The 15559-nt window shown below is 50.6% G+C and overlaps 1 protein-coding gene across 19 annotated transcripts in view; it reads left to right on the plus strand.

The window, feature by feature from the left end:
- Fbf1 (Fas binding factor 1) overlaps positions 1–15559 on the plus strand; it is a 28153-nt gene that overhangs the window by 4709 nt on the left and 7885 nt on the right. For 11 of the 19 annotated variants that reach the window (XR_010045179.1, XR_001201195.2, XR_010045180.1 and 8 more), the window contains 15 exons: positions 2563–2656; positions 4041–4101; positions 4626–4676; positions 5972–6110; positions 7993–8112; positions 8497–8635; positions 8773–8906; positions 9772–9871; positions 11400–11855; positions 12727–12831; positions 13154–13242; positions 13812–13870; positions 14653–14808; positions 14912–15012; positions 15129–15335. Coding sequence is in view for 14 of the 19 variants with exons in the window: in XM_013151965.2 (XP_013007419.2) it covers positions 2563–2656; positions 4041–4101; positions 4626–4676; positions 5972–6110; positions 7993–8112; positions 8497–8635; positions 8773–8906; positions 9772–9871; positions 11400–11855; positions 12727–12831; positions 13154–13242; positions 13812–13870; positions 14653–14808; positions 14912–15012; positions 15129–15335 (2011 nt within the window). In the remaining 5 variants the exon portion in view is untranslated. Of the gene's footprint in view, positions 1–2562; positions 2657–4040; positions 4102–4530; positions 4677–5971; positions 6111–7992; positions 8113–8496; positions 8636–8772; positions 8907–9771; positions 9872–11399; positions 11856–12726; positions 12832–13153; positions 13243–13811; positions 13871–14652; positions 14809–14911; positions 15013–15128; positions 15336–15559 lie in introns of those variants that run through there. The other 8 variants (XM_013151979.2, XM_013151982.2, XM_063242051.1 and 5 more) reach the window with 8 other exon arrangements.

Consider the following 15559-nt stretch of genomic DNA (forward strand, 5'->3'; position numbering starts at 1 on the left):
GGTCTTGCTACACAGTTCAGGCTGGCCTTCAGCTCACTCTGTAGCCTAGGCTTGTCTCAAACTTGCAGCAGTCCTCCTGCCTCAGCCTCTCCAGTGCTGGAATTAGAGGCATACGGCACCATACCTGGCTCTAGGGCATTTTATTTTTTATTTTATTTTATTTTTTTATTTTTTGGTACTGGGGATCAGATCACAACCACATGCTTGTAAGGCAGACAGGTGTTTATGCCGCTGAGCTAAATCCCCGGTCCTAGGGCATTTTATATAACATGGAATCATACAGTATCTGATGTTTATATCTAGCTTCTTTCATGGAGCACAGTGTCACCAAAATTCATCGATACTCTAGCGTGAATCAGTGTCTCATTCTTTTTTGTGGCTAGGTAATATCCTGTTGTGTGGCTGTATCGTATTTTAACTTGTTCATTAAGTGATGGACATTTGAAGTACTTTTGGATTTTGGCTGTTATTAGTAATACTCTCAGGAAATTTTTTTTTTTTTTTTTGTCTTTTTCATTTTTATCGGTACCAGGGATCGAACTCACGACTGCCTGCTTGCAAGGCAGGCACTTATGCTGCTGAACTAAATCCCCAGCCCCTACTCTCAGGAAAATTTGTGTGGACATCTTTTCAGGTCTTTTGGATATGAGCTAGATGTAGAATATCTGGACCATACAGTTACTCTGTTTAACTTTTTTGAGAAACCTCCAAATTGTTCCTCACAGCAGCAATATCTTTAATGTCCCCACCAGTAATGCAAAATGTGTTGATTTCTCCACATTCTTGCTAATACTTCTCCATCTTTTTTTGGTACCAGGAATTGAACTCCGGACTTTGCCAGGCAGGCACCCTGCCACTGAGCTATATCCCTGCTCCACCCCCTTCTTTGCCCTGTCCATCTTTTTGGTTATGGCTGTCCGTATGAATGTGTCTCACTTGTTGTGCATTTGTCACAGTGACTGGATCCTTTTTTTTGGTTGTTGGGGATCAAGCTCACAATCTTACACTCGCCATTCGAACACTTAGGTAAATCCCCGACTTATTGGGCATTTCTTTAATGACTGACGGGATTGAGCATCTTTTCACATATTGATTTTGCATATATATAATACAAATGCTCTTTGGTTCTGAGACAGGGTCTTGCTCAGTTGCCCAGGCTGGACTCAGACTTGTAACTTTATTTTGTGGTACCAGGAATCAAAGTCAGGACCTTGGACTTGCAGGCAGACGCTCATGCCACTGAGCTACATCCCTGTCTCAAACTTGCAACTTTTACGGGTAGCTGAGTTAGATAGAATTAATATACAGTCAGAGAGAGATCAGGTCCTTGAGGAAGTCAGCACAGAAAAATAAAAACCTGAAAATTGTAGCAAGAGACAAATCAGAAGAGCGCCAGGCCTTAGAATGAAAAAGCAGCCATCAGGCAGGCAGGCAGGCAGGCAGGCAGGCAGTTGTGTGCCTGGAGATAAGCAGCAACTTGGGATTATACTGTAATTACCACCATCTGGCCCAGTAAGTCCAGATAGGTATCAGATGCCAGGCCGGTGACCAGGACACCTGGCTCCCTCCCTTGGTAGAAATGCTTTGTTCTCTCTGCGTAACTCACTGCCCTGTTGGATCGGTATTCGCTAAGTGGCTGTGTGTGTAACCCTGTAGGTAGGCTGTAGTTTGACCCCATTGTGCCTGCATTGTGACCCCTGACAAAGGGTCTCAGTGGCCACTCCTTTGAGGACCTCTCCTGGAAATCCGAAGCTATTCTCTCCTTTTTTCCAATAAAACCATCCTAACTTCTCCCTTGGTTTGCAACTTCATTCCTGGATGTTGTGGGACCACAAACTCGGCACATTTGACATCTAACCGGTCAGGAGTGCTATTTTTCCTGGGTAGTATCTTCAGGAATGCCTCAGATTCCCAGAATATTAAGATTACAGGCATGCGCTACCACACCCAGCTCTATTTGTATAGCTTTGGAGGAATATTTATTCAGACCCCTTGCCCGTCTTAACTGGGCTATTTGGCATTTTCTCATTGAATATTGTGGCTACTGCCCCTTGTCCTGCGTCCATGTTGCTGTACTGAGGAGCATGGCTCCAGGGTCAGGCCAAGCTCTCCAGGGACAGCCAGGCTTAGGTTTCTTCCTTATGCCAGTGAGAACCCACAAAGCATAGGCTCATAGATTCTACCCCACCTTCTTCATTTGGCATTCGTTGGCACCTGGGCTGACTTCCTGGCAATGCTCCAACTCCATCTTCATTCAGGCTTCTCAGGGGCTAATGTTGGAAACTCCTGGTGTCCCTAGAAGGTGAGGGGGACTGCTAGGTGGGGGACTCCATATCCCTTGCATCTCTACTGTGGTTGTCTGGAGTTAAGTGACACCTTTGGGCGGGGCATGGTGGTCATGCCTGTAATGCCAGCACTTAGGAGGCTGAGGCAGGAGGGTCATTGCAAGTTGCAGACCAGGCTGGGCTACAAAGTGAGCTCAAGGCCAGCCTGAACTGAATAGTGAAACCTCATCTCAAAAAGACAAAAAAAAAGTGACATCCTTGATTTTCTTTTTTCCAGCAGTACTCCCTGAGAAGCCTGTTGAACCAGTTCCTTACAATAGAGATGCCCCAGGTGTGCCTCAGAAGCTTGCTTCTTCAAAGCCTAGAGGAAGGTAAACATTGGTTGCCCTGAAGACCCAGGGCCATTTCAGTGCAATGTTCTGCCCCTCCCACTTGGTAGTGCCCACTAGCAATGTCAGGAATTTCCACACCTTCCCTCCATTTCCAGTTACTGAAGGGGTCCAGGAAAATGGAAGGAGATCCGACTTGGAGGTCAGAAGACTCTAGTCCTACATCTGTGACTTGGGCGATTACGTTCCTTTAACTTTAAGATAAGGAAGTCAAGTGGGACATGTCTGTGATCCTGGCACTCAGGAGACAGGAGGATAGCTGTGGGTTCAAGGCTAGCCTGGGCCCCATAGAGAGTTTGAGGTTAGCCTACACTGTGTAGCGAGAGACTGTCTCAGACCACATCTACACACACACACACACACACACACACACACACACACACACACACACACACACACACCAGTAAGGGAACCGGTCCAGATCTGGTAATTTTCAAATTATGTTTGTTCTCCCTATAGAAGATGATAAAGGAGGAGCTTTGTGATGTTTAGAGCAATTACTTGTCTTCTTATCTTTTAACAGTGATTGATTTTGTTTATTTGTTTTGAGACAGGGTCTTGCTATGTAATGCAGACTGGCCTTGAACTCACTGATGTGGCCCAGGCTGGCCTCAAACTCACAGCGATCCTTCTGCCTCAGCCTCCTGAGTGCTGGGATTACAGGCTTGCTCCCCCATGCCTAGCTTGCTAGGTTGATGTTTTGAGACAGGGCCTTGTTATGTCATCCAGGCTGACCTCAAATTTGAAATCCTCCTGGCTTAGTCTGCAAAGTCTGTTTTAGAGCAAAGCAGTACTCATTGGATGCCTTGCGGACTCAAAGCTAAGAACACTGGCCACTGTACTTGCTAAAATTTATCTATTTTAGATAATAGACTGGGGTTAACCCAGGATCTTCACGATAAACTACCTATGTTAACTATCGATCTACTTTGAGATACCTCACTAAATTACCTAGGTGGAACTCAAACTTGTGATCCTCCCACATTACTAGGATAGGCATGTGTCGCTGCTCCCAAATACCAGTGTATTTTTAGGCAGCCTGGGAAATTCTTTTTAGCATATCTGTCTTCCTGAAGAAGTACCTCTAGGGCTGGGGATTTAGCTCAGTAGCACAGGTGCCTGCCTGGCAAGTGCGAGGTCATGAGTTCAATCCCCAGTACCAAAAAAAAAAGTACCTCCAAGTTCCTTTCAACCCTTTAAGCCACTGTTTTTTAACAGTGGTGGTGCTGAAATGGAACACAGGACCTCGCACATGCTAAATATGTGCTCTGTTTCTGAGCTACACCCCTAGCCCCTTAGGTTTCATTTTCTAGGGTCATCCGGTACTCTCAGCATGAGGACTGGTCTCTGTTCTAATCCTTTACAGGTCCTTCCAGGAAGATGAAGACGTCAACACTCTGGGAGGCGTGGCAGGAGGTGACGCTGAGGTGAGTCCAACCCATTTCCCGATTCTCAGCTTTTGGACTTAACCTCAGGAAAATCAAGATTGGTGTGGTGGCCAATAGGCTGCTCACAGAAGTGTTTAGAAGCCTGCAAAGTCCTTTTATTCTTGAAGCAAAGCAGTGCTAAGGGATGCCACATAGACACAAGGCAGTATCTGCCTCCTTTTCCCAGAATGATGAGCTAGACAGTAGAATATTGTCCCTTCCCATGAGAAATTCCACACCATCTGCTCCTGTGATTGGAAAATAGCCTAACATGGGTTCTGTGGTGAACGTCATCTCTCCATTTGGGAGGGATGGGTCTCCATAACTGGGTGGATGTGACTTTGTACCACAGCTCCTGGGTAGAGATGGGGAGAGGTCCTGTTATGGCCATTGGCTGAGCTCTGCCTCTCTGGCCACATGCTCTTACAGAAGCAAGGTGATGGGGCTGGAGTGGTGAGCAATACTGGGCCTGACTACTGTGCCTCTTATCTCTCGCCTCTGTGTCCAACCGCCTGTGGACTTAGGTTTCCGACATCTCAGATCCAGACCCACAGGACTTGCTACAGGCCATAAAGGTAGGGAGAGAGCTTTGTAATTCTCAGGACTAGGGCTGGATGAACCTTTGATATTTTTATTAAGACTTCATCTTCCTGTAAATCTTCCTTTTCATCTTGGGTTTCTGAGGTCTTCCTATAATGAGCACAGAGCTCACCCTGAGCTGTTTCCCTTCTACCCACTCTAGGTATAAATCTTTTTTCCTGCTACCTGGAGACAGAAAGTCTTGCTATAGTCCTCTGGTGAAATGGGACCAGTCCCCTCCTAGGGAATTACCTAGTTGGTCCCCGCTACCCCTGCACCATCTAAAGGGACAGAATGAGATGCCTTCCCTTCTTAGCTCCAGCTTCAGGCTCTTTAACCTCAGTCTGAAATCTTTCTCCCGCAGGCCACCCAGCCATGACCCAAGGCACGCATGACCCACACAATTGCTTTGACACAATTTTGGAAGCCAGTTTTGAGTCTCTCATTCTAGAATCATGAGCCAAGCCTGGACTGGCCTCAGACTCACAGTGACCCTCCTGCCTCTGCTTCCCGAGTGCTGGGGTTACTGGTGTGCACTCCTACATCTGACTCCCACCCCACTCTGGTTCCATTTTCATTCCCAAAGCACCATTTTTCTCAGTTTCCTTTGTTTCTCATCATTCTGCCCCTGGCTGTCTGCGCAGCTGGAGGTTCTCCTCCCTGCTGAAGAATCATCTTCACATTACTGCAGTGAAGGAGCCGACGTAACAAGAGAAAATGTTATATTATTCGAGCTCACAGGTTTTGTTTTGTTCTGTTTTGTTTTTTGGTACTGGGGATCTAACTCACAACCTTGCACTTGCCACACAGGCACTTAGGCCACTGAGCTAAGTCCCCGGCCCCATTTTTTTTTCTCTACGAGGAATTGAACTCAGGACCTTGCACTCATCAGGCAGGCCCTTGTGCCACTTGAGCTCTATCCCTGGCTCCAAGCTCACAGTTTCAGAGGTTCAAGGCCCAAGATGAGGTTGGGGTGGGGACTGCCTGATCTCTGGGAAGGTGGCAGATGGTGCCACAACCTGACCTGTTTTCCCTTGAGGAGGGTGACAGCTGGTGGCACATCATGGCAGAAGCATGTAGAGCAGCAGGTGGTTAGGTCCTGAACCACAGCAGAGAAAAGGAATGGGCGCAGTCACATAGCTCCCTTCCAGGGTAGGGCCTCCAGGGACGGAGACCCCACACATTCCACACAGCTGCTTCCAGCAGCACCCCAGGCCAAGCCTTTCCACATGGTCCGCGGGGTCCCTGGCTCCTTCCCAGGCGTCGCGCTCAGCCCTTCTTGCTGCTCTAGGATCTGGACGACATGGATGCTGATCTCTTTGGTTTGAAGAAATCTCCAGCCTCTGACAGAAGAGCAGCCAAGGGTTCTAGGAAGGAAGAGCTGCCCCACAATCCCAAACCTGCTGGCAAGTTAGCAGTCAGGGAGCAAGGTGAGTGGCAGAGAGTGCCTCAGGCCCCCGAGGGGCCTTGGGATCGCAGAAGCTGCTCAGAAAGAAAAGATGCTCACTGTGGATAGTTGCTGAAGGAGCTTTTTGAGTTAAAAGGGAAATTTGGGCTGGAGGGGTTGTAGTTCTGTGGTAGAGTACCCTTCTAGAGTACATGAAGGCCTGGAGCACAAAGACAACAATAATTTTTTTTTCTAAAATGAAAGTTTTTATTTAAAAAAAATCTGTGGGGGATGATACAAAGAAATAAAAATATAAAAGAAGGGAAATGTACAGTTTTGAAAATCAGAATGACATGTGTATATGTATTTCTAAAAGTACTAACATCAGGTATCAATTCATTAAGGTATTAAATTTCATTTTATGATGTAACAGTTCTTTTTTTTTTTTTTACTGGTACCGGGTATCGAACTCACAACTGCCTGCTCACAAGGCAGATGTTTATGCTGCTGAGCTAAATCCCCAGCCCCAACAGTTCTCTTCAAAAGGCTGATATTCTAGTACACAAATTAACAGCAATGATTTTTTTGCTTTAAATTTGTTTATTTCTTTGTTTGGTTTGGTACTGGGGATTGAACTCACAACTTCCTGCTTGCCAGGCAGGTGTTTATGCTGCTGAGCTAAATCCCTGGTATAACAATGATTTTTTTTACTTTTTTTTTTTTTTTTTTTTTGTCTTTTTCCTTTTTATTGGTACCGGGGATTGAACTCACGACTGCCTGCTTGCAAGGCAGGCACTTAATGCCGCTGAGCTAAATGCCCAACCCACAACAATGATTTTTAAAAAGGAAAATTTGATGGTAGCCTGTCCATCTCCCAAACCTGTGGTTGTTTGGAGCGATTCAGACAAAGGGGCGGGTGTGGCTCCCACCACGCTTGTCGGAAGTATGGGTGAGAACTGGTGGGTTGGGACCCTCCGTGGCTGTGCCCACATCCTTGAGCCTCAGCTTTCTAGGATGAAGTCCTCATCATCCAGGGCCCCCAGTCCAACGTGTAGAGAAGGAGCTTAGACCAGGAAAGACCAGGTCCGGGCTGCTTTCTCTGTTCTTCCTGCAAGGGACACCAGTCCCACCAGAAAGCTTTCTCACTCTCCCTGTAGTTTTGGGCATCAGCACAGGAGGTATTTTATTTTTTTATTTTTTTTATTTTTATCGGTACCAGGAATCGAACTCACAACCACCTGCTTGCAAGGCAGGTGCTTATGCCACTGAGCTAAATTCCCAGCCCCTGCACAGGAGGTGTTCTTTCGGAGGTACCAGAGATTGCCCGGTCCTGCCTCTGGGACACTCCATGTGTTTGTTTGTTTGCTAGCTTGTTTGTGGAACTATGGATTGAACCAAGGGGTTGTGCACTGAACTGCATCCCTGGCCTTTTTATTTTGAGACAGGTCTTGCTAAGACACAAAGTTACCCAGGCTGGGCTCAGATGGGGACACTATGATTTGACAGTCGTCTTCCCTGCCTGTCTGGGGACAAGTTATTGTGTGTATCAAAGGAGGAACAGAGAGCTTCTGCCTCAGTTGAGTTCCTCAGGAATTCTGCAGGAGTTCTAGTGATGTATTGAGGAGCCTAGAGCACAGAGAGCGACCCTTTCCCTTCACAACGTGTAAATGGTTTTCTCCTCCTCTGACGCCTCAGGGGTGTTCCAGGAGCACATGGGCCAACAGAGTCAGGAGGCCCTAGGGTTCTTCCAGCTCCCTCCTCGTGCCCAGCCTCAGCCCTGTCCCAGCATCCCCTGCCACAGCCCCACCCCACCCCATGTGTGCTGGGGGGCTCAGTTAAGCTCAGTGATATCGGCCACAGCGTTGGGCCTTGTTTCCTGAACAAAGTGCCACAGTCTGACTTCTGCTCTCCCCTCTGGTGGTGAGACCTGAAAGACCCATTAGCAAGACTTCTCTCTGATGATGAGGAAGGAATCGTCAAGAATCCTCCAGTGACAGAGAGTAAAACAGCTTCCGATAAGAACCCCAGCACAGTCAGAGATCCAGGTAGGGTAGAGCACTTTTGGGTTTTTTGTATTGGGAATCGAACTCAGGACCTTGTGCTTGCCAGGCAGATAGATGCCTGTGCTGCTAAGGGGTAGGGTGACTTGTTCCTCATTCTGGGAGAGACTCTGCACACAGCAGACAGCAGATAGGGCAGAGTCCTCAGCTGGACAGGACCACAGGTTTCAGGCCTAGGACCAAGAGCTGATCAGTTTCTGGGGGCAGAGAGGTGGGCGCATGGGCCTGGGAGTGGGCTAGGGGCCTAGAGTCCCAAGGGCAGACCTATGCCCCCTGCCCCACTGGAGACTCAGGGTTGCAGAGAGGCCTGTTCAGTCATGGTGGAGGGTAAGAAGGCCACAGGCACAGGACCTTAGTTCTGTCTTTTAGGTATGACTGTTCCTCTAACTCCTGGGGACACCCCCATCCGAAAGAAAGATGAATTGCTATTTGATGACGGGGATGACATCATGGCCACCCTGGGGTTTGGAGACAGCCCCAGCACAGAGAGGAGGCAGACGGGAGACCAGTAAGGATCTGTGTGGGTGGGGGTCCCTGGCCAGGCTGCTGCCGCAGGTCCAGGGAAATATTCAAGGGTGGGTCCTGCAGGGGCCATTTGGGAGCCCTGTGTAGTCACCTACTCCTTCCTCACCTCCCGTCCTGCAGGGAAGGGCCCTGGTCTGCTCGCTCCAAGTTGGATGAGCTTCTGGGTCGAGGCACAGCCACCAAACTCCTAGCCCGCCCAGGAACTGGGGAACACAGGGAGTTCAAGCTAGACAAGAAGTACCAGAGGTCACAGGGTGAGAAGGATGGTCCAGGACTGGAGGGCAGAGGAGGGGGCTCTCACCGAGGTTTTTACAACAGGTAACAAGAAATAACTTCATGTCATGGCACACACATTACATCTGTAACTGCAGCGGAGGTGCCGTGAGATCACTTACCCTTACCCCACCCAGCACCTGCTTGCTCTGTATAGCTGCTTTTGATGTATGAATACACTTGTCACCACTTGTCAAGTTAGCTTAGCTTAGTTTCTCAGCACTGAGAATTGAACCCAGGGCCTTGCATTGAGAGGACATCCCCAGCCCTTTATTTATTTATTTATTTATTTATTTATTTTGTATTTTGAGACAAGATGTAAATTTCCCAGTTGCCAAAGCTTTCTGTTTTCCTGCCTCAGCCTCCTAAAGTCCTGAGATTACAGCCATGCCCCACCATGCCCAGCTCAGCGTAGTTTCTTGACCCTGTGAGAGAGAGCAGGTCACAGTTGGAAAACATGCCCTTGGCCCAGTGTTTCTCACAGCATTGCTCTACTCACCATTGTGTAGGGATTTGTTCTGTGACACACAGCCCACTGGGCTTGGCCTTAGAGGGGGCAAACCCTGGCCAGTTCGTTTTGCTGGCTGATCCTGCGTAGCCCCAGTGATCCCTCTAGGGCAGCCCTACCTTAGCTTCTCTCCTGTGTCAGCTGCTGGTTCAGCATTTCTAGACAGAATCCTTCAGGGGCAAAAGTCGGTCTTCCCAGGGCTGAATACTCACCAGTGGAGGAGCACCTGCCTAGCATGTAACAGGCCTCTTGTTCCATCCCCAGCACTGCCAAAAAAGGAAAAGTTTGGTTCCCTTGTGCCAGATTCTAGAAACAGTCATAGACCCCTTCACTTTCAGACAAAGAAGACAGCTGGGATGATGAAGTCCTCACCTTTGGGGCCTACCAGCCCACCCTGGGCTCCTCTGAGGGCCGGCAGTCCCGCCGACAGTCTGTCAGGTGAGCAGGGCCTGCAGGGAGCTGGGCCTTCGAGACGGGCTGGCCACTGGGAAGACAGGTCCCCACAGCCCACATCCCACCTGACAGCCTTGTGTGGAGCTCCAGGCGCTGGTGCTGAGCACTGCAGAAGAGGGAGGCTCCCCAGAGTCCAGGCTCCCACGGGACACTGAGCCCAGATTCTGCCCTGGCTAGCAGTCCCAGGTTCCCCCCGGGACCGCTGTAAGGTAGATGCTCTGCGTGGAGCCAGAAGGGCCGTGCTATCATTTGGTCTCGGACTAGTGAGTCCATGAACCTGTGGCAGTGGCGGTTGTAGTCTGTTCCTCGTGAGGCTGCTGGTGGAGCTGCTCAGGCCTTCCTGACACTCTGCTCCTCCCGGTTTGCAACAATAGTCAGCGATGAAATTTTCTGAATTTGGAGTTTTTCTCCCAGCATATAGTTTGAACTGTATCTTGAGGTGATTCACGCTTAGGGAAAAATTGTCTGTTTTCATTTGTTTTTCATACATATTTTTTAACATCATGATCTAATTTTATTTATATTTCTGTGAGTACCAGGGATCAAACTCAGGACCTCGCACTTGCCAGGCAGGTGCTATGCTGCTGAGCTATGTCTCCAGCCCCTGTTTCGTTGTCTTTGAGACAAGAGTCTTGCTATGCTATTTAGGTTAATGTTGAACTCAGTATGTAACTGAGGTTGGCCTTGAACTTGTGATTCTTGTGCCTCAGCCTCCCAGCACGTGCCACCACACCTGGCTGTTTCTGTTTTTACTCTTTTGAGACAGGGTCTCACTGTGTAGCCCAGGTTAGTTTTGAGCACACTATGTGGCCCAGGCTGGCCTTGAACTCACAGCAATCCTCCTGCCTCCTAGCCTCCCAAGTGCTGGGATTACAGATGTATACCACCATGCTCGGCTTTATCCAAGATCAGCAGTCAGCCCTGAAGACATCAGCTGTGATAGCCTGTCTTTCCACCTAAATACTTCTCTTCCACATAGATACTATTTCTAGAACATTTTTTTTCCATTGGTGCTAGATTGAAACTAAGGCCTGTCCTCGGTTTCCAAACACATATTGCACCACTGAGCAGCATCCCCTGCCCCTCAGTCCCAGAACCTAAACCTTGGAGCCTCCAGCCCCTGACTGTCGGAAGTGGCTATGTAAATGAGCTGGAAACAAACAGGCTTGTGGGAAACTTTAACACCACTTGATCTAACTGATGTTCTCTGGACCCATATGCCCAAGGCTGTGACTTGACGCTATGCTCTTTGTGGGCACAGTCACCCCTGATTTGTGTGGTAGCAGTCAAAATGTCTCTATTTCTAGGTGTTCTGTAGATAGCACACCACCTGCCACTGCCCTTTCACCCGAGCTGGTCTGAGAGCCACTGCTCGTTGGGCCTCAGGCTGACCGTGCAGCCTGAGGGCATCATGGACTTCGGTCTGTGTGCCTCAGGCACAGAGGGAAAGGCTAGCAGGCGGCTGTGGGCACAGTGGCCTCCCCTGTCTGACACCTTTCGTTTTGTCTTGAAGCAGGTTCTTACCAGAAGGTGGCTCAGACCCCAAGGGAGAGCTGGGCTCCAAGTGGAGCCCTTCAGCCGCTTCTAGCCCCATCCACCCCAGAAGGGGAGGAGCTGAGTGGTTGGGCCTTAAGGATGAAGACTTGGACCTGCTGCCTCCCTGTCCCACCCAAGAGGCCCAAGGAGGAGACTTGGTGATCTGTACACCTCCCGTGAGCCAGCGTGCGACCCCATGCCTGCAGCCTGATCCTCCTCAGCGGCTCTCCTCAGGGACAAAGCTACCAGCTGAGGGTGCCATGTCCCCTGTCAAATCCAGCCAAGCTGCCAAGCTGGAAGCATCCAAAGAGGAAGAGGAAGAGGAAGAGGACTGGCTGAGCCATGTCTTATCTCAGAAGAAGTCCCAGGGTCTGGCCAGAGCGGAGCGCACTGGGGCCTATAAGACCATAGCAGGCTCTGCCCCTTCTGGCAGGTATGGGCTTGGGCTGCTGTGTGAGTGGAGAGAAAGAGCCAGGACCATCAGCTTTGCTACCCTTTCTCTTGAGCACAGCAGGGAGAGGACAGGGCACCCTGTTTTTGAGCTGGGCCCCTGTCCTCAGAGCCCTCAGGCTGGCAGAGAAACCCAGTGTGCACACTGGTGTTTCTGTCACCCAAGCTAGAGTGTGAGCTGAGGTTCCCCTGTGCTTCCAGGGATGTTTGAGAAGACACAGTGGCTGAGGAGCAGCTCCTGGGAGCCACAGAATGGCAGTGCAGTGGACCCGTAAGGGCAGGAGCACAGGCAGAAGGGACCAGCTAAAGGGGTCAGCAAGGCTGAGGTCCAGAGGAAGTAGTGAACTGCCATGCAGTCAACTGAGAGGAGGAGACTTGATGGCTTCTGTGAGGCCAGAGACATCAGCATGTCCTGGAGTTGGTGTGGTGGGAGGTTCACTTTGCCTTAAAGCCAAGGGAAAAGCTCAGACCCAAACACACAGAAATCACAGAAAAGAGAGTGGTTTCAGAGGTGGCCGCCCTGGGCAGCTGAGAAGAGCAGCAGTGCAGGCCCAAACAAAGCCAAGTGGACCCAGACAGGACTTTAAATTTGACATGCCTCCTGTCACTCTATAGACACATGTCACAGTGGACAGTGAGGCGGGAATAGGTCCTGCAAGGGAAAGGTAGCCACAGGCCCTAGGAGCTGAGACTTGGGAGAATTCCCCAAGTTGGTGGCAGGAACAGCAAGGCCGAGGGAAGCAGGGAGGGGCAAGGGGAACCCTGCAGGCTCCATTCTGTGAGCTTGTCTAGGGCTGGCTTCAGCCTAATCTGGGCCTCCTGTGGCCTCCATCTTTAACGTGGACTGTCCACAGCCAACTTGGTGCCAGCATTCAGGAACTCGAGCAGGCAGCTGCTACAAGGACCTTAGGAGGAGCAGCAGCGCAAGAAGCACTGGCCACCAGGCCTGATGCTGCAGGGTATGTCTGGCCCCAGGGCTGAGAGAATGAGTGGGGAGGGGGGCGCTGCCAGGCTCCCACTCCCAGAGGCAGGCACCCCCAGATTGCTGGCTGGCCTTTTTATATTTGCTATCTCTGTCAGGCCCACTGATGACAGAGCTCTTGGAGGCTGTGTCCCCTTTACCAGCTGGGTCCTGTACTTCTAGTAAACTATTAGCCACTGGGCCTTTTTACCCAGTCATTTAAACCTAAAATTTCCCTTTCCCCTGGCGAGACCACTCCTGCTCTCTCTGCATTCTACACAGAACACTGTTCAACTGGCTGCCTTGTCCTTTGTCCCCAGGTCCCCCACAAGTTACAGCCAGCCTGCCTTGGCCCTCTCTGCGGGTGACCTCAAGAGGAGAGCAGCCTCTGGAGATCCTTTTTACGATGGTTTGTTTTCTGCTTTGTTTGGGGCTGGATGAGAAAGAGGTACCTAGATCTCCTTTGGGGCTTGTATTGGTCAGCTTTTCAGCATCATGAGCAAACACTTGAGAAAAAAACTTTAAAAGGAAGCAAGGTTATATGATTCAGAGGGTCCAGTGCATGGTGAGGCAGCACATCATGATGGGGTCACATCATGGTGGGGACCCATGGTGGACAGCACGTGCTGAAGCAGAGCAGCTCAGCTCATGGCGTGCAGGAGGCAGAGAAGAGGAGAGAGAAATCTGCTCTGGTCAACGTGAGTGGGCTTCCCCCTACTCAACCCCTACTCATGCCCTCCTGCTGTATGATGCTGCCCCCACTGAGTCAGTACCGTCCCATCTCTGAAAATACCTTCACAGCCGCATCCAGCGGTGTGCAGTATTGATTTTCTGGGTGCTCCTTAATCCAGCCAAGTTTACAGCCAAAGTTAACATCACAGATCCCCAAAAGATGAGCTCCCATACACACAGGCCCGGAGCCTGGGCTCACCTGAGCTTCTCTCTCATTTCTGTGCTTCTCTGCTGTTGACTTTTCAGAGCCTGCATCTCATTTCCCAAGCTCCCAGGAACCCCCAGGGCTCCCTGTGCCTGTCCAGGTAGGGAGGGGAATAAACAGGAATAGGTCTTGGCCCCAGGGAACAACTCTCCTCGCTCAGAGGCAACTTCAGAGTGGGACATGATAACCTGCCATGCCTGATGTGACAGCAGCCAGCTTACCCTAATGTCTCCCAGCCATGCCCTCCTGAAGTTTTAGCCTCCTGACTTCAGGGAGAGTGGGTGTGACCAGGCCAGCATCAGCAGGGTTTTTGGAGGTAACAGCTAGGCAGGGGCTGCTCCAGACTGCTATTCCATCTGGAAAGCCTCTCCCACCCCTGCCGTCCTGCCATAGCCTCTCCAGTTCTGTCACCTGAGTTGGGAGAGTGGCACACAAGATCAGGTCCCTGGGAGATGGTGGGTGAAGGCAGCTTAGGGAACCAGCATAGTCTCAGCATGTGGTCTTCAGACCTGACAGGCCAGTATCAGAAGCTTTTGTGAGCAGCTAACCATGACTGCTGCTTTTCTCCAGAGCTGGAGGCCCCACTGGGGAAAATGTGGAGCAGGAGGGAGGTTGATTCACTTTCATGACCAGAGCTTAAAGTGACGGCACTGCTAGGGCTGGGAATTTAACTCAACAGCATAAGCACCTGCCTTGCAAGCGTGTGGTCGTGAGTTCGATCCCTGGTACCGATTTAAAAAAAAAAAGATTTTTAAAAGTGACGGCATTGCATTTACAGCCACAGATAAGGGACAAGGCCATGCAATCCCATGAGCAGAGAGCCAGGAAGTAGCCAAGTTCACTTACATACTGCCCTACAGTGGCTTTTGTTTTCTTCCATAGTCTGTGGTCCCAGAGTCTCTAGTGCAAAATCTGCTGCCTAGTACAGGATACCACAAGCCATTCTTGGCAGCCCAGGCACAGCTTCAGAGCAACACTGGCCCGTTGCAGGCTGAGCTGCTACAGAGCCAGGCCCAGCTGGCAGAGCTGGAGACCCAGGTGAGGGCCTCAGGGCACCTGGCGGTGGGGGCTGGAGACAGTGGGCAGTGCAGATGTGGAGAGACCCTGCACCTGAGCTACACTGTGCCTCCACTGCACCTAGGTGCGGAAGCTGGAGCTGGAGCGGGCCCAGCACAAGATGCTGCTCCAGAGTTTGCAGCAGCAGCACCAGGCAGACCTGGAGCTCATCGAGAGTGCACACAGGTACCCACCCTCATCGTGCTCATGGGCTGCATCAGGGCTGGCTTGGATCTCCTCTGAGCTGTAAGACCACAATGACATGCTCTAGGAGATCCTTTAGGGAGGCATTGTTTGAGCAGAAGCCGCATCAAGATGCTAGAGTCATCATATCAGCAACGGGAGGAGCGGCTCCGGAGAGAGAATGAGGAACTATCAGCTCGGTATCTGTCACACTGCTGTGAGGCTGAGCAAGCCCGAGCTGAGCTCACAGCCCAGCACCAGCGCCAATTGGCAGCGGCTGAGCACGAAAAAGACCAGCATATGGAGCGACTCCGGGACCTGCAGTGGTGAGAACAGACTCGGACTGTGGGAGGGGAACCAGCTGTCAAGGATCTACCAAAGGCGAATGGTGCCCATGAAAACCAGGCCGTAGCTCTACAGTCTTAGCCCAGGGCTCCCGCCCTCTCTCTCCCCTCAAGGCGAGGACCGAGGATTGACCCCACTGACCTATTTTCCCTCTGCTGAAGCCAGAGGTGGCTTATACAGAGCTCAGGGGCCCCCTAGCCATCCG

Source organism: Cavia porcellus, unplaced genomic scaffold (genome assembly GCF_034190915.1).
Source record: "Cavia porcellus strain 051 isolate PalLab524CR breed Dunkin Hartley unplaced genomic scaffold, mCavPor4.1 scaffold_32, whole genome shotgun sequence".
Taxonomy (NCBI): domain Eukaryota; kingdom Metazoa; phylum Chordata; class Mammalia; order Rodentia; family Caviidae; genus Cavia; species Cavia porcellus.